This window comes from Dermacentor andersoni, chromosome 5 (assembly GCF_023375885.2).
Source record: "Dermacentor andersoni chromosome 5, qqDerAnde1_hic_scaffold, whole genome shotgun sequence".
In the NCBI taxonomy this organism is placed as follows: Eukaryota; Metazoa; Arthropoda; class Arachnida; order Ixodida; family Ixodidae; genus Dermacentor; species Dermacentor andersoni.
The window spans coordinates 13777284-13803690 of record NC_092818.1 but is presented as its reverse complement, the minus strand read 5'-3'; the positions used below and the strand labels follow the sequence as shown (position 1 = coordinate 13803690).

Here is a 26407-nt window from a genome sequence, read left to right as displayed (position 1 = left end):
TCGCCCGACGGAAAGTGGTTCGTGGCATTTCTCTTGGAAAGGTTTTCGGCATTCAATGTTACACAAACGTCAGTGTGTCCACGACGCGTCATCGGTCGCGTTAGGCCTGACACTGGCCCAGAACCTTCCGGTGTCGCCACAGTCACTTTGGTATATAATAGCGATCATAACGTATATAATAGCGATCATAAACTGATAATCAGTTCGGTGACCAAATGATAAATAAAAAAATCATTTAGCATTCCATTCATAAAAAAAATAAGTGAGAAAACGAAATGCATTGGCATGCCTACTGCTTAAGCTTTCAGGGGGTGTAGAGGAAAACCCGGGGCCTGTTTCTGAAGCCACCCTAAAGGAAATTCTACAAACCCAAAAAGATATTTTGGCCAAAGTTACTCAAATTCAAGAAAAACAAACTTCGTCTGAGGCAGGTATAGTGAAAATGCAAACAAGACTCGATTCCATCGAAGCAAAACTCGTGGTCCTAGAGAAATCCCAAATAAGGCTATCAAATATTGAGGCTACTATGAGTGATTGTCAGGCGGAAATCGCTGCCCTAACTAAACAAGTCGATGGCTTGGAAAATCAATCCCGGCGTAGCAACCTGATTGTAAGAGGTATACTGGAAGAAGAGCATGAAAGCGAAGGAACATTGCTGAGAAAAGTAAACGACGATGTTTTTGAGGCAAAACTCGGAGAGAAGTCATTGCAAGTACCATTGAGAGAATACACCGTCTTGGTAAGGTGAATCTGGGTAAGCATCGTCCAGTTATCCTTAGGATTGGGGATTTTAGGGAAAAAACGAAGATTATGAATAATTGCTACAAGCTTAAAGGAGGGAAAATAAGCATTTCAGAGGACTATTCTAAAAGAGTGCATGATATTCGGAAAAAACTCTGGAATACCACTGTTGACGAAAAGAAAAACGGGGCCAAGGTAAAGATGGTATTCGATAAGATGAAGGTGAACAAAATCCTTGATGCCTGGGACGAAACTACGAAACAAAGGTATAAATGCCATACCCCTTTGGGGATTGGTAATTGACGCAGGAACAGAGGGTCGAAACCGTTCAAAGTGATAAATGTGAATGCCAGAAGCATATTAAATAAACTTGTCGAATTAGAAAGCCTAATCATTGAACATGAACCTCACCTAATAGTAGTCACCGAAACTTGGCTGCACAAGGATGTACTCGACACTGAAGTCACCCCTCCTAACTATAATATAGTAAGAAGCGATCGATAAGACAGAAGGGGGGGGGGGAGTTGCGTTAATTATCAAAGACAACATAGCATTTTCTGTACTTCCAGATGTGAATGGCGTAGAAGCGCTATGGGTCAAGTTAAAATTAGATACACAAGCAGTCTTCATTGGCGGTGTTTACAGGGCTCCAATTGCTCCGTTGGACGTCCTGGTAAATCTACGAACATTTATGGACACTTACCTGCCTCAGGATAGTAGGACATTGTTACTTGGAGATTTCAACCTACCCGGCATTGACTGGTGTTCGCAATTACCTGGAACACGAGAAGTGCCTAGTTGTGAGCAGTTACTTGAACTGGCTTTTTGTCATAATTTAGTTCAAGTTGTGTCTGATTACACAAGGATATGTCCTACAACATCATCCATACTTGATTTAATTTTTGTTTCCGAAGGAATACAAAGTTCTGTCTGCGAATGTGAAACACTGGAGGGCTTGTCAGATCACAGGATGGTTTTGTTGTCATTAAAGGCATCACCAGATGTCATAAGTACTTCGTCCGAAAAAAGTTTCTTTAATTTTCATGACGCTGATGACGCTTCTGTGACAGACTGTCTTGCTTATTCATATTCAGATTTTATGCAGCTGTATGACTTAGGTGCTAGCACGGACCAACTATGGGAATTCTTTTCGGAATTAGAAGAACGGTGCCTTAATCACTTTATTCCTAAGAAAACTAAGCGCATGAATAAAAAGAATCCCTGGATAACTAGAGATATACTTCATCTCAAACGAAGACTTAAACGCCAATGTAAGGCTTACTCACCCAACCCAAACCCCGAAAATAAGCTATGTATTCGCCGTATGAGTCAGGATTTAAAGAGACTACTTAAGGAATCAAAAGAGAGATTCTCTAATGTGACGCTCTCAAAATTTCTTCGCGAGTCACCTGGCAAATTCTGGCGCCATATAAATCCGTCTAAAGTTCTGCGCCCTGCTCAGACCAAGGAGAACGCCCATAAGCGTGCCGAAGACTTTAATCTATATTTTTCATCTGTTTACATACGTGATAATGGTATACTGCCTCCTTTTAATGTTGAAACTGAAAGACTTCCTATTACTGATTTACAGATTGACGAGCAAGGTGTTCTAAATCTGCTATTACATATTGACATTAAGAAAAGCCAAGGTCTAGATCGTATCCCTAATGAGTTTTTATATAGATACGCTGAATGGGTATCTAAATACTTGTCCAAAATTTTTCAGTCTTCTTTTATTAGCGGATGCTTTCCAACTGATTGGAAGCGAGCAAAAGTTATACCGGTTCATAAAGGCGTAAATAATTCTGTTAGTAATTATCGCCCGATCTCGCTCACTAGTACAGTTTCGAAGGTACTCGAACAAATCATATCCAAACACCTGCTCGGCTATCTCGACCAGCATGACATCCTGTATTATCATCAGCACGGCTTTCGAAAGGGAGTGTCCACGATTACCCAACTGATAGAAATAGTTCATGAGCTCGCAGAAACAATAAATTCACGTGGTCAAACAGACATTATCTACCTTGACTTTGTAAGAGCATTTGATAAAGTTTCGCACCAAAAATTGTTATATAAGATTAATGCAGTCTTTAAAAATCAAACACTGACACAATGGTTTTCTGCGTATATATCCTCCCGTGAACAGTATGTAACTGTTAGAGGTTGTCAATCCAACATACTTCCCGTTGCTTCTGGTGTACCGCAAGGTAGCGTCTTAGGCCCACTCCTATTTTTGGTCGTTATTAATCATTTACAAAGTAACATTGATGTTCCATTAAGACTTTTTGCAGACGACTGTGTGATGTACAGTACCGTAAATACAGTTGATGATCAGAATAAATTAAATTTAAACCTGCAAAGAATAGTGAAATGGTGTAGCGACTGGCAGATGGAGTTAAACTTTAAAAAGTCTGTGTTCATGTCAGTAACTAGAAAGAAAAATGTTCTTGATTACAATTATCAAATCAACGGTTATATGCTTGAAAGAGTCGATCAGTATAAATACCTAGGCATAACATTTACATCAGATCTACGATGGAATACCCACATTGAAATTGTCACTTCTAAAGCTTTTAAAAAAGCCCTATGGTACCTGCGACGCACTATGCACAGTGCTACTCCGGATGTAAAGTGCCTCGCTTACAAAACCCTAGTCAGACCGATAATCGAATATGCTAAAGTAATATGGGATCCTCACACAGCAACTGATCGTCACAAGCTTGATAGGATTCAGCGACTCGCTGTAAGGTTTATCTTTAATAAATACCGCCGGAACCATTCTTCAACAGAACTCTGCCAACAAGGCCAACTACCTATGCTAGAAACCAGAACCAGATATGAAAGACTAAAAACTCTTTACCTCATTATCAATAATTATCTTGAAATAAATAAATCAGATTACTTTGTGATCAAAACTAATGAAACATCAAGGCATCGTCATAGTAAGTTTATCCCATTACCGACAATAAAAAATAATTGTTTCAAGTTTAGTTATTTTCCCCGAACTTGTAGGGACGGGAACTCTCTTCCAGATTCTGCTGTTCGGTCGACATCTTTAGCTGAATTTCTACGCCACTTAGATAATTTCATCTATGGCACTAGCATAGGGCGATGAGGTCAGATTGCTGCTGTATAAGATTGCTGTTCTGATTTCTGAGTGATGCATTTTTGTTTTTGTTTATGTGTGCATTTCACGAGATGATCTTTTTTTTCTTTAACTAATGTATAACTATGGTTTTCAATATGTTCTGTACTACTTATTTTTGCTGTTTCGTTTTGTTTTTTCCACTCCTGTTACAGCCCCTGAATGAGGCTGACAGTATTAATAAATGAAATGAAAAAATAAGCTGTTGTATGTGTCTTTTATTTTCAATCAATGTGTTTGTTCTGAACATATTTATCGTCCGTCGTAATATATTTAGCGCTTGTCTGTGTCTTTTATTCTGTTGTGCGTGTTTCATTTTTTGCGCCTAAAGCCATTTCTAAAAGTCATGCACCAACTACCGCGGCAGCAGGCGTTACTAAATTATCACCATACATACAGCTCCACTGATTATCCGCCTTCGCAAAGTGGAATGGTTCTGAATTTTTTTATTTATCAATATTCAGTCACAGCATGTACAGTCGCGGACAGAATATTATGGACCATGAAATCTAAGAAAAAGCTGAATATCTCCGCAACCTCACAACGCAATCTGGTATTTGCATTTTGGACTTCGACTAGAATATGCTAACAACGTTGTCGTGGGCAGTTTTACTGGTTACTGCTACAGGCTGCTCGGGAATTTAACGTTTTCGGAGATCCCATGGTCCATTTTATTCTGTCCGCGACTGTACATCACAGCAGTCACAGCAGTGAATACATGCTATAGCTAATAGTAAAACTGGGAAAGTTACCTCGAATAATTGAAAAAGCTTACGTTTAATATGGGATAGTTAGAAACCTAGGTCTTTCAGAGATGGCACTTTTTGGTCTTGTCTGTAAAATACTATTTTGAATTTTTCTAGTAATTGAAATTACGAAATCATAGTATTGTGTGAATGAAAGTATGTTGGACTGCGTCTCCTTCGTTGACAAATGGCTACGAGGAGGATATTAATTACACTTCAGAAATATACGTCTGCGCGGCGGTATTCCCCTACATGCGTATATCTCCCATAAATTATGGAATTCATTTATATCTTGCAAAAATGTGTCTAGTCCCCTGATATTTTGGCAGAGTACTAACCATACAAAGGCGAATTCATTGCATTAAAGATAAAAGAAGAGCCCATTAACGCAGAAAAAAGATTGGAGACAATCTAGAACGCATAGCACGAGGCGGTCGATGAAGCATCGGTAAAAACCAACCAGCTGCGATTCGCATCAACGTTGGTGGCGACATCCCGTGTCAATATGGCGAACTATGCATCGAGACTAGCCAAAAGGCAGTATCATGAGCGCGTGGATTTTGAAGAGAAAAAGAAAAGTATCCTTCGTTCTCGAGGTTTCAGTACATCAACGGACGTAGAATCGCACTTTGCGTTCGCGACGGCAACATCAAGACAAAACCGCGTACCAGTGGGATGGTTCTGGTCACATATACAACGAGCAGTGGCCTAGCCAGAAATTTCGTTCGGAGGGGCTCACAATGCAGATAGGCCACCTCCTAATAGGAAGCATTAGGTCGGATGCTCCTATCTAAATACATGTAGAAGGAAAATTCGTTTTTCTCGGCAGCCACATCACCAAATTTGATGAGGTTTGTTGCATTTAAAAGCAAAACTTAAATTCTAGTGATTGTTTGTTTCGACTTTTCGATTTAGGTCGTCAATATTTTATTAAAAAGTGGCAAACATTGAAAATTTTCAGAAAACAAGATTCGTTTTTCTCGGCAGCCACATCACCAAATTTGATGAGGTTTGTTGCATTTAAAAGCAAAACTTAAATTCTAGTGATTCTTTGTTTCGAATTATCGATTTAGGTCGTCAATATTTTATTAAAAAGTGGCGAACATTGAAAATTTTCAGAAAACAAAACAATGAAGTTTACAACTCTGCAAATCAGCAATGAAAATGGATATCACAATTCTGTAAATTGCACATAATAGTACATCTACAGCGTACTATAGTGATGTTACACATGAGTCTCAAAAGATTAAGTATTATAGAAATAAGGCTTTTGCAGAACCCTTGTACATAACATCACCAATTCAAATAGACATATAGAATTTGTCCGCTTTGAATGGTGTAATGGATGCTCTTTACAGAACCATGATATCTGTTCTTGATGAAGAGCTATTAACTTGTAAACTTCGTGTTCCTATATTTTTTTCCGAGTTTCGCATTCTTCAAAATATTTTAAACAAAGTTCGGGCCCTAAATCGAAATTCCGCTTCCAACAGACACTAGAATTTAACTTACTCTCTCAAATGCAACAAATTTCATTAAAACGATTCAGGAGCTATCTCAGAAAAGCGTTTTTGCGTTTTACACGTATTTGAATAGGCCGCGTCGGAGTTGGGCCCGAGCTAAAGCTTCCTCTTAAACAGTTTGCCTAGGGATCAAATACATGAATAATAACTGTATTGTCATTGCCAAAGATACTGCAAAAGAATTCTTGAACGCTACGCACTGTCAATACAAGCAAAATATGTATTTTTTCATAGAATATTATACTCGTATGTGCCAAAAATTGAGCCCAACATAACTGATGTCAATGCTTCCATATTTTTGTCTATTTACTAAGTAAAGAAAATATTACACGAGCTTTAGAACTACATCAGTTCGAAACCAGCAAAGCAGTGCACGCCGCTGATATGAAAAATGTAAAGGCCATGAAATGAACAAGTTGAGGACAAATATGCTAATGAAACTTTGTCATTCAAGATCCTTGTTTACATTCTTGTACATATGCAACGGCCAGTGAAAAATCTCGGTGAGGCTGCCGAAATTATAGTCGCAACAGAAAGCACGCATAAAAAGCAGGAGTTCTGCAGAATTTACGAGGGCCAGTCAAATGAAAGTTAGCCAATGCGAATATATGACAAACGGGGTACTTTATTTGAAAGTAGCCTCCATGAGCATTTAGATATTTGTCCCATTGACCAACGAGTCACGTAATTCCCGTCTCATAAAGCTCCTTAGGTTGTTGCTCCAAAATGTCTGCAACTGACTTTCACGTCATCGTCCGAGACGAATCTGGTTCCCTTGAGCTGTTTTTTTGGTTGCCCCAAAATGTAAAAGTCGCAAGCCGACAGGTCTGAGCTGTATGGCGGATGTTGCAGCGTTTCCCGCTTGAACTTTGCCAGTTTTGTGTTAACCACATCAGCGACGTGTGCACGGGCATTGTCGTGGAACAAGATGATCGCATTCGTCAATTTTTCACGTAGTTTGTTCTTGATTGCATCATGCAGCCGATCCGGCATTTCACAATATCGGAAACAATTAATAGTCTCTCAAGATTTAGCAAATTCGATCTGTAATGGCCCCTGACGATTGAAAAATAAAAGTTCACAATACCTTTCCGGCGGAAATGACGGCCTTTGCTTTCTTTGGGGGTGGCGAATTCGAATGCTTCCATTGTAAGCTTTGCCGTCGTGTTTCCGGCTCGTAGTAGTGGCATGATGGTTCGTCTCCGATCACAATTGCAGACATGAAATCGTCACCCTTATTGTAATACTGGATCAGATGAGTAAAGGCAGCGCCGAACTTCTCCGTACTCTGGCGGTGGTTCAAAATCATGGGCATCCATAGCGCACACAAGAGCCGATAACCGAGATCTTCATGAATTATGGCGTGAACGGTGACAGTGAACCGAACCGTGACTTATGTTCACACGCTCTGCTAGTTCATCGATGCTTATCCTCCGTTCTTGTGTCATCAGCTCACCAACCTTTGCAACTTTGTTAGGGGTGATTGCACGATGGCTTTGGTGCGGTCTGGGATCGTCTTTGCAACGTTCACGTCCTTCTTTGAACCGTTTGTTCTAACGCTTGACAGTGGCCAATGCAATGCATTGTTCGATGTTCAATAGGACTTAGTCAAGCTGCTGACGCAGCCTTTTTCCTCAAGACCTGTCCGTATTCAAATGTATATTGTATATGGGAAATAAAGCACTTACTTACTTACTTTACTTACTTACCTACTTACTTACTTACTTTACTTACTTACATTACTTACTTATTTTACTTACTTACTTACTTTACTTACTTACGTTACTTGCTTCCTTGCTTGCTTGCCATGTGCACGGCAGCCATACGGTCACTAATTTCTTTTTGGGAAACACCTTCAGGTGTCAAAAACCTCACGGCACCACGCTGCTCAACTTCTGGAGCGTCCATTACGTCTCGCAACCATGTTCAACCAAGTGTATGAGCGCATTAAAGAACATTTATCCTCACACCTGCATGTCACTTTTGTAAATGAGAGATGCCTGTGTGCTACGCGCAGGGCTTGCAGATAGTGAAGAGAACCATAATTGCGCAGGATGGGTGGGCTCACTTTCATTTCACTTGCCTTCCTACATAAGAAACGCGATGATACAATGGAATATACAAATGCCAAGATACAGCTTGATAGAGGGCAAAAAAGTGCCACTCGAAACAAAGTTCACTGCACGTACGCACAAAACCTCGCAACAAGATATCTAAACGTACGTATAAGTCTCCAATAAATCTACGTACCTAATAAAATGTCACGGTATATAATGGGTCAAACAAGCCAAATAAACTTGTTCCGCAATCACAGATTCACAGAATCCTAGATCCCTCTCCCATTCCATCCACTCCCTCCGATGTATCGCGCGCGACGGAAAGCGGCGCGCTTGCTCCTGTTTTCTCCCTCGCGCACACAAGACTGAGCCACCATCGTCGTCTCACCCATTCCAGCCCCCCATCCCCCTCCCTACGCTTTCATTCGCACATACAGCATGCGGCGCGCGGTCATGATGTTCTCGCCCTTGAACTTTATGCGGAATATTGGGGCGACGGCAACGGCAGGAATGCGCCTAGAGTGTCCATATAATTGCTATCGCAATAATATAATCAGAGTATCCGGCAGCTGAATCGTTCCATGGCCCATTACATTCCGCAAAAGAAGAAGCAACAAAATCGAACTTTCACCATGCGACAATTCGCTGTGCCACAACAATGTCTTCTTTTTTTCCTTTTGTGGGGCGGGGGCACCGAAATGCAAAAACGCAAACGAAAGTATCTCCACAATAAGGTGCCTACTTTGGGCACCTAAATGGCTACCGAAAGAATATCGAAGAAATCGTGAGACGTTTGGTCCACCGAGAACAACACGCATACTGCTCGGGTATCCTCCACCGGCTAGACAAGACTTTCTGGAGAGGTTGCGCTCAGGCGAACGAGGTGCAATCCATCGAGTCCCCACAGTGATGGCAGCGAGCGACCATTGTTTCTTTTTCTCGTCTTCTAGCTAGAAAGCATCCAAAACGCTGCCACGCGAAAATGCACTCGGCCAGAGAAAACCGAACGCGCACCGAAGTGCGCCGCGCGGTGGTCGGGGCAACACGAGAAAAACGCATGCGCTCTGGCTGGCTCTGGCAGCCCGCGAGTAGGGGAGCGAGAACTAAAAAATTGAAGAGGCTCAATGTGTTCTCGCGATTAAAAGTCAAAGTAGAAAAAATAAATAGGAACGTAGTTACCTTGGCTGGCTTTAGTGTCTTCACTGGATGCTTTGGCGCAGGTTAAAAATAAATGTTAATATTTCTTATGTGACATGACGTCACGAAAGAACCACCACAACGCTTCGTCTCATCGGGCCTCGCTGCGGGCTTTGTCAGCTTGTCTGATAGTGCGTTTATTTGGCTTGTCTCGTCGTATGGCCCTATGTACGACTTTAAAAAAGTTAATGAACCTTTGGCGTCAGATATATATGGGAACATTATACTTACAATGTTCCGCAATTGAAAATCTAAAGCACACGTTTGGAAATGTCAATGCACCTTCCACATCAAAAGCTTATGAGAACTTTATATCGATAAAGTTCCGGAATTGACATCCACGCGCTCCGCAGATTCCATGATAGAGTGTAGATTCAGCGGCCTCCGCGAGATGCCCCGGCGAGCCCGTTCGCCATCAAAACGTCCTTGAAACTTTGTGCTCGGATGGGGCTCCCGGTGCATGGGCATTGCCGCAAAATCCAGCCCGAGTTCGCAATTTTAGCGGTGAAATGGCTTTTCGAGCGCGAAAAAGACGTTCTAGACAAAATCCAGAATGATTTCCGGCGCCGGGGCTTGCTTTCGTCGGCGGTGCATGGACAGCACGAAAAAAATTCGGGCGGGGGGAGGGCGCTGAAGCCCCATAAGCCCCTCCCCCCCCTGGCTACGCCCCTGACGACGACCTACGAGGAGGTGAAGCCATTCTAAAAAGAAACATTGCCCTTTTGTTGACCTTAGACATGTGCGTAACGCGAAGTTTCGTTGAACTTCGGGATGGCTAGGCAGCGGTCCTCCTCACGAACTTTATCTATGAGTTGTGGATAGCGCAGCATAACACGTACACAATCAGAAACGAATCCGAAGACAATTCCCTGATGACCTACCAACAAGCCCAGATCGACCACTTTCTTCAATTTACCTATAATCATCAACACATTCTTTTTCCTTTTTTTTGCGGTAGTCCCGTCGCCTACGCACGTCGACTACGTACCGTCGACTTCGCACTGACCACAGTATGCTCAGGAACATTGATGTACGCCACGCTTCTAGAAGACCGAAAGAGAGCACCGCAGTAACCCTTGGACATATTCCAGGCGTACTTCGCTCGTTCTAATAACGCGAGCGAAACGCCAATCACGCTGCACTGAGTAACGTCTCACGACGCAGGCCACGTAAAGCAATGACCCTGTCGTGCCTTGCCGAAAGAATGTGAGCCAATTCAAGCCCAAGTCAAGGAGGCGCAAAAATAAATATTAAAATGGGGTTTTACGTTCCAAAACCACTTTCTGATTATGAGGCACGCCATAGTGGAGGACTATGGAAATTTCGACCACCTGGGGTTCTTTAACGCGCACCTAAATCTAAGCACACGGGTGTTATCGCCCCCATCGAAATGCGGCCGCCGTGGCCGGGATTCGATACCGCGACCTCGTGCTCAGCAGCCCAACACCATAGCCATTGAGCAACCACGGTGGGTTCGGAGACGCTAGGTGATGATTTCATTCAGCCTTCGCCAGTAGGTGGTCGTCGCCGGTAATTTGGTCAAGAACTAAGCCAGAACGCTTTGTTTCTGTATCCATTATAGGAGGGTCAACTCGCCACAAAGTATCGATGACTGTTTGGACAAGTTGCAGTGAGCTAAGTATTTGTTGTCTCTAGATGCAAAAAATCAGCTATTAGCAAATTGAGATAGACGAACGAGACAGACAGAATATAATAATAATAAACAAAACCTTATTTCACTCTCCAGCTGGCTTTCATGAATTCACAGCATTTCCTTTTGCCCTCTGCTTTTCACTGGCAACCATTCAGCCAATAATCGACACTGTTATCGATGATCTGAAGTGGCAAAGCTGCCTTGGCTACCTAGAAGATGTGGTTGTTTTTTGGGCGATATTTGACGAACACCTGAAGCAATGGCAGTAAGTCCTCGAAGTCACCCGATTGGCTAACGTCACCCCTGGAAGTGTCATTTGGGCTACAAGCCTAGTGCCTAGGCACTTCCGATTAAATGGATGTGCCTAGTACAACATCGACACAATGTCTGGAGTTCATATATACAGACGCCAGCAACACCGGGTCTCGGCGCTCTACTTGTACAACCTCAACCAGGCATTGAAACAGTCTTCGCCTACGCCAGTCGCACTTTTTCGCGTCCTGAGCTGAAATTTACGTCCTCAGAAAAGTAATTCCTGGCAGTCGATCTGTCCAGTCACTAAATTTATGCCATAACTGTATGGCTGCGGCTTTACGGTATATTACAGATCAGCACTCATTTTACCGGTTGGCAAAACTGAGGGATTCTTTGGGACAACTGGTGTGGCGAAGCGTCCGACTGCAGGAGTACATGAACATTGCGGACAGGTCGCGCCGAGCACAGGAAGAATCTGATACGCTGTCGCGCGCACCCGTCCACACCGCGGATGAAGGTAATCAGTAGTGTACAGCGGTTACCTCGGAGCCGCAAGCGTGTCAGGTGTGCTCACACGACGGACAACCGATAATTGATTACGACATGTCATCACACATTTCGAGGGCCGCACCGCATCTATACCCAAGCATCTTGCAAGTGGATTTTCGTCTTTTTGCCTAGGAAAGGGCATCTTGTAAAAAAAAAAGGAAAAGAAGGAACTAGCAGTAGCACGTACCTTTTGGTTTTCCGACAGGCCTGTATGACGAAGTCCTGCTTGCTTGCCATGACGAGCCTTCGTCTGGCCATTTGGGATTCAACCGCACATAGAAAAGTGCGCCAGTTATGCAACTGGCCGATACTTGTGTTAAAAGCTACATGCAAGCCTGTCGTGAGTGCCAGCGTTGCAAACCACTATCACTGAGGCGCGTGGTTATGTCCGTCGATCACCGTCACATGCATATTGACCAAATTAGCATGGATCTTGCGGAATTGCAATGTCGACATTCAGCCACAAATAGTCAATTGTCACCAAACTATTTAACGCATCATGCTGAAAGGAAGGCGATGACACAAGGCACAGCTTCAGAGGCCTGCACTATACTGCATTACGGCACGGTCCCCCCTCGTACAGTCTAAAGTTCAACGAAAACTCGTCAGGTGAGGTTGATACACTGTCCAACAAACTGACACTCGCCTAAGATTCAAAAGGAATAAAACATAAGATGGCATTTCAACACCGCTACGGGTCCTTTCGTATGCCATCACAAACCATGATACAGCGTTTACGGCACAAGTAAGTGAAGACGCCTTCACGCTGGGTTGCACGACTCATCATAAAACGACTGCCTGCCACATTTAGGTCAATGGGCTCCCAACGCGACTAAACATAAGAACGGCAGACATGATCGCCGTGTGCGTGGATACGGAACGCAAGACCTGGGGTGAGGTATCGCCGTGACCTTTCGGTATAGCACTCTAGGCTGGATTCCACACACTTCACGACATTTTACCCTTATAACGGTCGGGAATAGAGGACAATGTTGAGGCACTGCTTCCGCGTGACAACGCCTATAGGCGCAGCCTAGACATTGACAATTTCTTGCAGCATGCTGAGGAAGCACGTAAACTGGCCCGCTTAAACATCAGAAAACATCAGTGTACCAATGCATGACGTCAGATGCATACATCATCGTGAAATTGTATACAAACCTGGCGACCAAATTTCTGTCTGTAATTTCCGTTCACTGCAAGGGTCTCTCCTAGAATCTCCTTAGTCTGTCCTCAGAATATACCAGGTTGTGCGATGCGCGAGTGATGTGAATTACGAAGTACTCCTTGGCGGGGCCTAAAACTCAACAGCCCCAATCAGAGATAGTGCACATTATTGGTATAACGCCTTGCCTCACACCATGATGGCGTTGCTTTTTGCAATATTTGACGTTACGTCCTTTGTCACACTAAGCACTGTGGGTGTCAAATTTCATACAGCCATTTTTTTAGGACGTTTTCTTCAGTTTATGTTCCTATTTCTTTCATTCGTGCTTTCGAATTGTGTGTTTCTATGAGCGTCGAGCCTATGCTCTGTTTCGGAGGGATAATGCAACCTGCTGTTGTAGTCCGCCATTAATAGGAAGTAGACGACCGGACTGAGCGGCAGCCGAGAAGCCCAGCGTGTGTACTTTACCTAACTTGGTATGGTTAAAGGCGAACTGTCACACGACAGTATTGTTGCAGAGATAAATTTCGAATCAATTCTTTATTCTTGGTGCAGACATGCCTTTTTAAAACCACATTAACTGGCACATTTCAGCTATAACACGCTTCGTGAGAAAGCTGTTTGCGCGAGCTGATGTTATCTGATTACTGTATTTCGACTTCCATGGACATGAGTATCACCCTTATCAGTCTTTTATAGGATTATCATTACGTCAGCGTACATCATATGCTAACATATCAACTGCAAAATTTGGTTTGTGTGAACTACCATGTCCTGTTTGCAGTAAATATCAAAGACGAACGCCGATATTGAAGTTTCCGTCCGTGTTGGAGTTAGTCATTGAGCACCAGCAAAGTGGAGCACGTTGCTCGGAGTGATGCAGGTGCTGTCCTTGCCTCCGAGAGCTGCACCCATAAAGCGGATCAGGGAAGCTACGTTTCGCGAACCTCTAAGCACGCATTTTGACAGTGCTTCGAGGAATTTTATACTAGCTCAGGGATTAGCTCATCCGATTGACGGATAAAACGTTGGCAGAAAAGGTGTTCATAGTTCATAATAATGTTTTCTTTAGGGTAGCTCCATTGAAAATGTGCGGTGAGATATTGTCGGCTAGCTTGAACTAATCACGTGTAACTCGCTAATCACGTAAATCACGCCAAGTCACGCTAGCGCCCCCTACGCTTCTACTAGCGCCGCCTGTGACGAGAGTGATCAGCCCTACCACCAGGGAGCTGCCTACGTCAGCAACATCTGGCAGATCGCCTATAAAAGACCAACACCTTCACGCGCCAACCTGTGGGCTCGGTGGCTGTGCCACGATACAGTCCACTAAACTGCTGCTGTTTAACATGTAGGTTAGTCAGTATTATAGTTTCTACGCTAAGAAATCAAGCAACTGTTTTGGTACTGCTGCCGAGCCCCCAGTGTCTGTTTGCCATCGCAATGAATTGTATTGATGTCTCGCGCTCTTTGCTGCTACTGTCGGGCGACATAGAAACTAACCCCGGTCCTGACTCTAACGCTATACTAACTGAACTAAAAAAGCTATCCGCTGGGCAATCGCAGTTAATTAACGAGATTAAAGGTTTAAAAAGTGGACTAGTCGAGACTAACAATTCGATTTCTGAATTAAACAGAAGAATGCATGCCGTCGAGAGCCACTCTCAACACATCGAGGACCTGCAGCGACAGGTTGAAACATTTAAGACTTCTGCGGCCGTGACGACACGGGCAATCTCCGATATAGAAGCGCGCATTGATGACGCAGAAAACCGAGCCCGCCGCAACAACCTTGTCTTCTTCGGTATCCCCGACCCAAGTGCGTCTGCATCCGCCGCTCAGGCAGAGGAAGAAATCATTCGGCTTTGCGCCGACCAATAAAACATAACCGTGCATCCTGAGGCCATTGAACGTGCGCATCGTCTCGGCCGCCATTCTGATAACCGAAACCGTCCTATAATCGTAAAGTTCCTTTTTTATAAAACAAAAGAAAAAATTCTGTCTAACGGCCGCAAGTTGAAAGGGACTAACTATAGCATTCGCGAAGACTACTCTCGTACTGTGCAGAATGCCCGGAAACATCTTTTGGCTTTTGCAAGAACCAAGTCAGCTGCATTTTCATTACGCTACAAAACTCTGTTTATAGGATCTGCTAAGTACATGTACGACGAAACTACAAAATGCGTAAAAGAAATCCAATAGCAATCGCTGCATCACCGTCATCCAACACACCGTTCGATAACGACAACCCGCCCTAACAGTACTATTTCAGCAATATATTCTAACATAAGTAGTTTCCTTTCCAAACGTGACGTTGTATCTAATCTGGTCTTATCATCTGGATGTAACTTGTTGATACTTACCGAAACCTGGCTAACCACTGACGTATCCGACGCGGAGGTCATGGATGACCTACCCGGTTTCCATGTGTTCCGTAACGATCGCCAGCACTCTAGAGGTGGCGGGGTGCTCATCGCCGTTAGTAATACGATACCCTGCTCCGTTGTTCACAACCCAAGTGACCTTGAAATATTATGGCTACTCTTTCGTGCAACCCCGCAAACTATTCTACTTGGCGTTTGCTACCGCCCCCCGCGAGCAGACACTAGCTTCACTGACAAGCTCAACCGCGTCCTAGATGTACTAATGAAAAAATACACTAACGCTCACATTTTGCTCTTTGGAGACTTTAATTTCCCTAATATCAATTGGGATAACTATCCACCTTCGTCACATAGTACAACCGAAAATGATTTCCTCGAAGTCTGCTTTAATTTCAACTTGACCCAGCTAGTCTTAGAACCAACACGCGTAGTGATTGACTCGGCCAACATTTTAGATCTCGTATTAACTAACAATCTGTCTAGCCTATCTTCGATATCCTATCTCCCGGCAATTAGCGACCATAAAATAATCCACACTGTCTTTAACTTTACCTTTCCAAAACGAGAATCGTGGAATAAAATAATACGCCTATACGACAAAGGCAACTACGAAGCCATTAACAACGAACTAATGTCCTTCTACCCCACTTTCAGTGATGAATTCCACAACCGCACACTTCAAGCAAACTGGTTGATCTTCCAACAAAAAATCACCGACCTTGCTAATAACCACATTCCAGTTGTTTCAGTACCGACTAACAGCAATAAACCTTGGTGCACAAAAAAATTATCAACTTTAGAAAACAGGAAGAAGCGATTCTTTCGGTCGGCAAAGCAAATCAATTGTGCTGTGGCCTGGGACAAATATTACGAGGCAGAGAAAGTTCATCTCTCGGCTATACGCCGCGAAAAACACTCATTTTTCCATGACACGTTGCCTCGTGTACTACGCACTAACCCCCAGAAATTCTGGCAATTACTAAACCCCAAGCCACCGAATGCTATCACTATCGCCGACCATAACGATATAATAATCCCCGAAGAAGAGTGTGCCGATGCATTTAACCGCGCGTTTTCATCAGTATTCACCACTGAACCTGATGCTCTGTTACCTATACCACCGTCAGCTGTGCAATCTGTTATGTCACCCATCGAATTCACTGAACATGGCATAACGGCAATAATTGAAAAGTTAAAACTCTCATCATCATCGGGGGCGGATGGCATCAACTCTAAGCTGTTAAAAAATACTAAACTCATCTGCGCATCGTATTTTGGATTAATCTTCTCACAGTCTTTATCCTCCTGTAGCATCCCCGTCACCTGAAAGAAAGGGCAGGTCGTTCCAATCTACGAATCAGGTAATAAAAACTCGCCCCTTAACCACAGACCGATTTCCCTAACCAGCGTACCTTGCAAGATAATGGAGCACGTCATTTTCACCCAAGTTATGCACTTCCTTGACACTAACAACTACTTTCACCCATCCCAACATGGTTTTCGGAAAGGTCTCTCGTGCGAAACGCAACTTGCTATGTTCGTCCATGACTTACACGTTAATCTGGATGCTAACAACCAAATCGATGCCATTTTTCTGGATTATGCTAAAGCATTTGATAAGTTACCTCACCAACGCCTAATACTCAAGCTCTCCCTACTGAACCTGCACCCTGACGTCTTAAATTGGATTATTGAATTTCTCACTAACCGATCACAGTCAGTGCATGTAAACAATCGCACCTCCGCACCCCGCCCTGTAACTTCTGGCGTCCCACAAGGTAGCGTTCTAGGCCCCCTACTTTTTCTTATTTATATTAACGACCTTCCCCTTAACGTTTCCTCTCAAATCCGTATGTTCGCTGACGATTGTGTCATCTACCGCACAATTAATAATGACTCGGACCACGTTATTTTACAAAATGACCTTAACAAAGTGCAAGGCTGGTGCAACGACTGGTTAATGACCCTTAACGCCAATAAATGTAAATTAATGTGCTTCAGTCGCCGCCATCAGCCCTTACACTCACCGTATAATATTACTAATACTACCTTAGCAAAAGTGGACACATTTAAATACTTCGGCGTCACCCTTTCATACGACTTAGACTGGTCTGCTCATGTTATGCGCATTACTGCATCCGCTAACCAAACACTGGGATTCCTAAAACGCCATCTGCGTCATGCACCGCAACACGTCAAACTACTAGCATTCAAGACGCTCGTACGTCCAAAAATTGAATACGCATCCCCGATCTGGTCACCACATCAAACTTACCTTATCGATGCACTCGAAAGAATTCAGAATCGTGCGGCAAGGTTCATTCATTCTTCGTATTCTTATAACACTAGCGTATCACTACTTAAAGCACAGTCCGCCTTAAACACGCTATCATCCCGGCGTCGCATTGATTCGTTAATCCTCTTTCACAAGTTCTATTACAGTTCGCTCCATCATGCACCATATGTGTTGGCCCCACCCCCTCGCCATTCCCTGCGTACAGGGCATTCCTTGCAAGTAACCCGTCCACGCAGCCGAACTACAACCTTCTCTGCATCCTTCTTTTGCCGATCATCAAGCGACTGGAACGGCCTGCCCTGTCACATAACCGAAATCACCTGTTCAACGATGTTTGCTGATAAGCTTAATACTAATATTCATTGAACTCGTGTGGCCACCAATTAAAATGCACATTTGTAAACCCCACCCCTTATGTAATACCCCCATTGAGGGGTCTTTAAGGAAATAAAAGTGAAGTGAAGTAACTGTAACTACTGCCGTCTAGCATATTGGTTAAGTCAAATTTACTTTATAAGGTTGCCCATGCCTGTAATAATCTCGGCCCCAAGAGGTGGAAATTAAGAACAGTTTGTGACGCGCTTTTAGGAGTTTCCGCACCACCTCGTACAGATGTCACGTGTTTTGGCAGCGTCAACACAGTCTAGGTTGCCGTTACAAAATACGTTGAATCCTAAGAGAACGCCAGCACAACCTAGCAAGTTTCGACCTTCCTTGCGCTTCCGATCGACAGGGTAAGTTTACGACCATACATAGTACATACGGACCAGACATGCTCTTGGTATACCGGCCCATACCGAGTTCGATGTGCCGTGACACCAGTTATGTATGAAATCGACCCAGTCAACGCCACTGCCTCATCTGCCCCACATTCCTCTGACGCTATGCATGTCAGACGGCTGAAACCCTATTACTTCGCCGTTCGCGACGATAGTTAGACGCACCAAGACGGTGCTTCTGCTACCGGATTGAAAGAGGTTGTCAGGTAAAATATGACAAGCCGTTCTTCAAGTGTTCCACAGCAGTTGTCTATGCTATATGCTATTCCATTGAAGTGTGGAAGGCTTTATGTCGGCCAAACCGGCCGCTGCATCAATGACCGCCTGGATGGCCATGCCCGAAATTTGAGTGATCTAAAGGACGAGAAGGCACATTTGGTCGCGGACGGAACTAACTCCAGAGAATGCGAAGCTCGGTTGGGAGAGACAAAGATTCTCGATAAGAGTACCGACAAGACGGCGCGTGTAAGTTTGGAAGCGTTCCATATAAACAAATATTGCTGCTAGTGCGTAAGCACCACCTCAGTACCCCTATTTCCTGCAGAGCTTGAATATTTAGAAGCGACCGCATACAGAATTGGTTGTCGTTTAGTATCTCTTGCCTTTTTCTGTTTGTCTTTCTTTTTTTTTCTGTTTCTGTTGATTATGCATGTCCGTTCATTGATGCGCGGTGCCTTTTTCCCGATTGTATCGCTCCCTTCCACTTCACCTCTGCCTTTCGCCTTATTTAAAGTATGCGTCTTCAGTCAATAAAATTTAGTTGAGAGTGAGCGCTGGTATCTCATCCTTGTTCCTTTGTGGTTGTACGTGTTCGCGTTGTTATATTTGTCTAAGCAACTATGGAACAACTCGCCCAGAAAAAGCTTTAATGGGAGAATGCTACACACATACTGCGTGTTTATCTTGAACGATGCGCGCGGGCGCCCCGACGAAGAAGACGAACTGTTCCTGGGTCTCGAGCTGTCAGCTGAACTGGCCAGCGCTGCAGTTGCTTTCGTAAATATACATTGTGATAGACTCTGATAGACTAGATAGTCTCTCGTTCGCGCAACAATATGACGCACTTCCTGTTAGCATCGGGTAGCGTCAGTTACAGTAGACATATTCGTTTTAAAGTCTCTCTTCGCACTAAGAGGAAGTGCAGACGCTATATTATGAGGGGTTATTTTCCAGCTCGAAAACAGTCTAAACGCAAAAAAAAATTTCGAAATTCATGACGTCACACTGACATACCATGTTGATATTCGGGCGCAATTAAAGAAAGGAAGGTTTACGCTTTGTTAAACGGACTATCATTGAGTCATTTTTCGCCAGATGAAAAATAAAATGTTGGGAAAGGAACCCTAAAGAACACAGCGACAGAGACACATTGTGCACATGGCACGGGCTGGCTTACAAATAGTCTTTATTGCCATCACCCGTACATTTATATGTGCCACCGTCGCCTAACAACCAATTCATAACACGCTATGACAAGGCCAGTTCAGACAACTTAATTAGCTGTATGACCATGAACCAACTCGCCCAACCCAATGTTCTGCTCAGAATACCTGCCCCGTCTAAACTTGTTATGTGTAGCTGCTTAGTGTCCCTTTAATGAACACTAAGATACTCAATTACAACCTGAACGTTCTTTAAGTAGCCCCTCACCAGACCCGCCCCATTGCAAATTTAATTACACGATGTTGCTGCCTAGGAATTCTTATATCGAATAAATTTTTCAAGTGGGTTCATAATAGAGATGGAATAAATTTAAATATCACGCTGCCATCCTGCCAAGAGGCAAGCTTCATTGCCAACAGGAGTTCTTCGCCGCTATGCATGCTTTGACTAACATTCTTGCTCTGCTTTCTCTCATACCGGAGCCGAGCGACCGGGTCATGAGACCCGCCTGCTTCTTTTTTCGCTTCGTTTCTTAAATTTGTGGAGTACTTCGAGTGGCTACCAGTCGCGGCATGCGTATTCGACATTGGACAATTTCCCGAAGTCATGTACCATAGTCGGTGACATTGCAAGTAGGTGCGTGTTACGTAGAGGCATTTGTGCGTCTGACCTCAACTCCATGGCTCGAAGCAGGCTTCCTCGAAAGTGAGGGTACAGAGAGGTTTTTTTTTTGCTTTTTGAAGTTTCGGCTGTTCTGACGCTCCACGCATGCGTTGCTTTAACATATTGCTGACAGGATCATAAACGCATGATCTACGCAACACACTTGTCTTTTTGAAATGTAGAAACCTGGTGAGGGGCCATTTAATGAACGCAGATTTGCTGGCCATTGAATATTGGAGATATGCACAATATTTGTGCATTTGAGAAATCCTAAATGGCGCTTCATAGTGCTCTTTCACCACCTTGGTCTATTTGTTTGGTGCGTGCGTGCGTGCGTCCGTGTGTGTGTGTGTATGTGCCTACGAAGACACTTTCTCTTCATATCGGAGAAATTTAACCAGCACTTCAAAATATACTGATATTTATTGAATTTGTGAAATGCCAAAAGAACATCTTATTTGCCGAAATCATTCAAATTCACTCAAGAAAAGAAAATCTGACAGAGCAGACTTCCTTGGTTAGTGTTCTTCTATTAGGCCCGCATTGTTAGATACATTCCGACCATTCAGCCCACGCGACGCCGTTTCCAAAAGAAGAAAGTATTGTTTGTCAAAAACCGTACGCTATATGCATAACCGAGCGTGAAAACTGGCTGCCATGCAGAAACAACCAGAGTATTTAAGTTGCTCTGTTCAAATGTCAGAAGTACTTAGGAAAAATTGTGCACTGACCCTTTCTTGACGAATCTCGCCGGTGGCGCAGAAGGGACGACAGTAGGCGCAGGCGTGCTGGTCGACAGCACCGAGCCCTTTTTTGTTGGGAGAGGCGGCGGCGGCAGTGGTTGCTGAGACTTCGAAGGTTGCACTTTCGCCTGGCTTGGAACCTTTACCTGGGTAGAACATGAATACTGTAATAAGAACCAAATGTAATGATCGACACAATGAATAAATTTTCAGGCTGGACATCAAACAAGACATTCGCTTACCAGTATACCAGGTCTCGGACGTGAAAGTTGTGTCACGGATTCAAGATCTCCCTTCATGTCATGTACATTCATGCGAGGCTACGACGTGAGACATTGGTCCTCTATCGAAATTTCTGATATCGCGAACTCGTTCTGCATTAGCTCTCTCCAAATATGTCCTATATCTGACTACAGCAAATATGTGCAACACGTACACGCTCTAGTCGAAAATGCTATAGCGTAGCAAAAACCAAGTCAAATCAGGCAGCAAAGCTGAAGCACCGATTCTGCACTCCCGAGATCCCCTCAGTTCGTAGTTGCTAAGATATTACTCGTATTGTTGAAATGTATACGTATTACCGCCGGTGCAAGGCTTAAATACTCATCATAAGGCATGTGCTGGTGGGCTAGTTGGTTAAGCAAGATTACAAAGATGGCGCCGAATAAAACAACACACGAAGAAAGGAGACACGAGACAAGCACGTAGGCGCACTAACAACTGAGTGTTTTATTTCTTGACATAGTAATATATAGCTGCTGTCAAGGATCAAAACAACAAGAATGAACAGGGCAGTCATCTGCATCGCACAAGGAAGCCAAGATACAGAATAACTTCTAAGTGTCGCTCTCAATATACGCCAGTTCCTTTGTCGAAAGAGGAACTGAGGCTTCACTGATACAATCAACACCACGCTTCTTGATCTCAAGCGCTTCCAATATCTACCTTGTCATTTGATCATCAGCTCTGTTCAAAACACAGGTTCTATCAAAATCTGGGATGCACTTGTGAGCCTTACAATGCGCACTTATATGACCGGAGAGCTGGTTTTCCATCTTATATCGATGCTCATGCAATCTGTCATTCAGACATCTGCCCGTTTGGCCTACATATGATGAACCACACGACAAAGGAAACAAATAAACTACTTTCTTTACACATCTGACTTGTTTCTGCCCATGTTTTTTTGCGTACACCTGTTTGATTTCCCGATTTCCAGCGTTCACTTTGGCACACATCAAACCAAGACGTTTCGGAGCGGAAAATATAACCCGAACACCAGCTCGTTTACCTACTTTTTTGAGATTGTGAGATATGCCGTGAACATATGGAATGATGGCAAACCTGGTTTGAGAAGGGCCTGCTCGGCCTTGGTTTACAACGCTAGGTTGCTTGAGCTGTTTGAGCATTTTTTCCGCGTCAGATACGATCACATGGTGAGGATAACTTGCCCCATTGAGGCGGCTGAGCTGACAATGAAAACTGCTTTGCAGCCGATGCACGCATGACTTGTTAAGTGCGTTGGTTAAACATGATTGAATGATGCCTCGTTTTATTACTTTTGAATGAGCTGAATGGTAGGAGAGGATGGGTTTGCTAGCCCTTGGCTTGAACTGCCAGAACACAAGACACAATGAAAAAATTAACTCTAAATCTAAAAATCTTAAACAGTTATCAGCCGGAAGCTCGTGGGTCAGGGTTAGAGGATGCAAGGCTGTTTTAAACTCTGACAATATTAATGATGACTGGGTTTCCAATTCTGGACTGTCACATGCTAAGAACACTAAAAAATCATCGACAAATCTAAAGATCTGCATAACATTTGTCCCCGATATGCACTGCTTTAACAGGTTGTTTTTTGAAGCTAAAATGATGTCGCTTAAAACAGGGGCTATACACAAACCTATACAGACACCCTATTTCTGTAGAAAGACGTCGTCATTCCCTTTTATGTGCGTGGACTTCAGGTATACGCACAGCAGTTCCAAAAAGGAACCTACTGCTATGCCAGAGGCATTCTGGAAAGCAACTGCTCCAAATTTATCGATGCAGTCATTGACGCTTTCCATCAATTCATTTTGTGGTATCGAGTAATACAAGTCTTTTATGTCAACAGAGAAGGCGGATAGCATTTTGTTTTCATTTTGTGCGATGTATTTTACGACGCCTTCAGAATTCTTCACGCCAAACGGGTCATCAATGGGTAGTCTACTCAAATTTTGCTGGAGAAACAAGGAGACCTGTTTTTGCCATGACCCATTTTCTGAGACTATGACGCGGAAGGGGCAATTATATTTATGAGTTTTTGCCGTGAAGAATACATCAAGGCTCAACTTTTTCTCCGATTATATTGCAGTCACCAGTTTCGTTAAATTCAGGTTGTTACGCAGCTTTCTGGCGGTGCTTTTTACTTTTGCAAGAGACACTTTTTCGCACTTCTTAAAAACCCCTGAGAGAGCTTCTCAGGCTTTTGATTCAAACAAGCGTTTCGGCACAACAACAAAGTCACCTTCCTTATCGGAGGTTAAAAGATACAAGGATTGTCCTTTCAAATAACTAACTGTTCTAGCTACAGGAATTTTTTGAACAGATGTCTTACAACGTGCGAGCAACTCCACGCCTTCCGAAGTGCACCTTTGCTGTTCTTCCGTTGAGGCTCGCCTGGAAACCTGCTTGACACGCGGCGTACGGAATCTGGGACGGCAGCGTCTCCCAGGGTGATAACAGGACTTTCTGCAGCTGGTGGTTCCTTCGGTATATGTGCTCGAAGTCTCGGAAGCATCAGCTGCCACATGTACTCAGTGGAGGCGTTGTATGATCCGGTTCCATTCCCACCACAGTGGTCGACCACTGTGCGGATTGGCGGCAAGCAGAGATTTGCCCGAAGGTGCTCCCTGTGCAACCGTGCTTGTTTTTGCCACTCGGAGCGAAGAATCTTACACACTCGATTCGCAAGTCCAAGCGATGGTAGACCGAAGCCAAACATCGCTGCGACGTCCTTTAGGAGAACCTTGTGTCTGATACAGAAGCCCAGCATTCTTGCTCGGCAAGAAGCGGCAATAATGAGAGCAGCGACGAACGAAGGTTCGCGAATGAAACAAGGAAAAGCGCCCACTGAACTAGAGATGAAGTCACTGAGCATGGGCTGGTGGGCTTGTTGGTTAAGCATGATTACAAAAACGGCGCCGAATAAAACAACACACGAAGAAAGGAGGCACGAGACCAGCACGTAGGTGCGCTAACAACTGAGTGTTTTATTTCTTGACATAGTAATATATAGCTGCTGTGAAGGATCAAAACAACAAGAATAAACAGGGCAGTCATCTCCATCGCACAAGGAAGCCAAGATACAGAATAACTTCTAAGTGTAGCTCTCAAGATACGCCAGTTCCTTTGTCGAAAGAGAAACTGAGGCTTCGCTGATACAATCAACACCACGCTCAACTATACAATCAACACCACGCCGTACAACCGGACAAGGTTCCTGCGGAGCTACTTGCAACTGTCAAGCTGGTTTCCAGGCGAGCCTCAGCGGAAGAACAACAAAGGTGCACTTCGGAAGGCGTGGATTTGCTCGCACGTTGTAAGACATCTGTTCGAAAGATTCCTGTAGCTAGAACAGTTAGTTATTTGAAAGGACAATCCTTGTCTCTTTAGACCTCCGATAAGGAAGGTGGCTTTGTTGTAATGCCGAAACGCTTGTTTGAATCAAAAGCCTCAGAAGCTCTCTCAGGGGTTTTTAAGAATTGCGAAAAAGTGTCTCTTGCAAAAGTAAAAAGCAACGCCAAAAAGCTGTGTGAGAACCTGAATTTAACGAAACTGGCGGCTGCAATAGAATCGGAGAAAATGTTGAGCCTTGATGTATTCTTCACGGCAAAAACTCGTAAATAATGTTACGGGAAGGAAGAAGCGGTCGTCTATTTACAGATGGTTTTAATGGCTGAGCCAACAAGCGTAGAGCATCGATACTGCTAAAACACTTCTTCGTCGTCTCCAAGACCACCATCAGCGTCGTCTTCTTTCCACATTACCGACTGTGACATCACCTCCGTCGGAAAAAGCACCTGATTCGTGCGGCTCATGATTCTGAGAAAGGTAAGGTTTGAGACGGCTGAGGTGAATGATGTCAGAGAGAGGTGAAGGCACCGAGGCATTCAGCGGAGACACTTCATATGTGACAGGGGTCACCTGGCGAAGGATGCGTTAAGGGCCATAGTATCTCGAGAGTAATTTCTCGGAAAGACCAACATGCCGAGTTGGATACCAAACTAGCACAAGAGCACCTGGTTCGTAGTTCACGTCGTGATGGCGCTGGTCGTAACGGCACTTCTGGCGTGTCTGTGAAGCAGAAAGACGAATGCGAGCAATCTGACGTGCTTGGGTCGCTGTGGCTATTACATCCCGAGTGTACTCTGTCGGCGAGTCGAGTGTGGTCGAAAGGAGAGTCTCGAAAGGCAAAGTCGGCTCACGGCCGAAGAGGTGATAGAAGGGTGAATAGCCAGCTGTGTCGTGGCGCGAGGAATTGTAGGCGAACGTGACAAATGGTAGAGCAATGTCCCAGTCGCGATGATCGGAGGAAACATACATTGCTAGCATGTCAGTTATTGTGCGGTTCAGGCGTTCGCTAAGACCGTTACTTTGAGGATGGTAAGCGGTAGTAAGTTTGTGTTTAGTAGCACGTGATCGAAGTAGCTCGTCTATGACTTTGGCAAGAAAGTATCTGCCGCGATCGGTGAGAAGTTGACGAGGTGCACCGTGGTGCAAGATAACGTCGTGAAGCAAGAAATCAGCGACGTCTGTAGCGCAGCTGGTCGGTAGGGCTCTAGTAATGGCATAGCGAGTTGTATAGTCCGTAGCGACGGCAATCCACCTATTTCCGTCCTTGGATATAAGGAATGGTCCGAGGAGATCAAGGCCAACGCGAAAAAAAGGGTCGGCCGGTATATCCAAAGGCTGCAGCAGTCCGGCAGGAGGCACAGCTGGTCTTTTTCGGCGTTGACCCGACTCATACGCGGCAACATAGCGCCGGACGGAGCGGCTGAGACGGGGCCAGAAAAACAGTCGCCGAATTCGGTCATACGTCCGCGTGACGCCAAGGTGTCCAGCGGTGGGAACGTCATG

General features: G+C 44.2%; 1 protein-coding gene across 2 annotated transcripts in view; it reads right to left on the bottom strand.

The window, feature by feature from the left end:
* LOC126529843 (cell adhesion molecule Dscam1-like) overlaps window positions 1–26407 on the bottom strand; it is a 1068543-nt gene that overhangs the window by 305216 nt on the left and 736920 nt on the right. For both annotated transcript variants that reach the window (XM_055070116.2, XM_055070117.2), the window contains exon 41: window positions 21275–21432. In XM_055070116.2, coding sequence (XP_054926091.1) covers window positions 21275–21432 — 158 coding nt within the window. The remainder of the gene's footprint in view (window positions 1–21274; window positions 21433–26407) is intronic.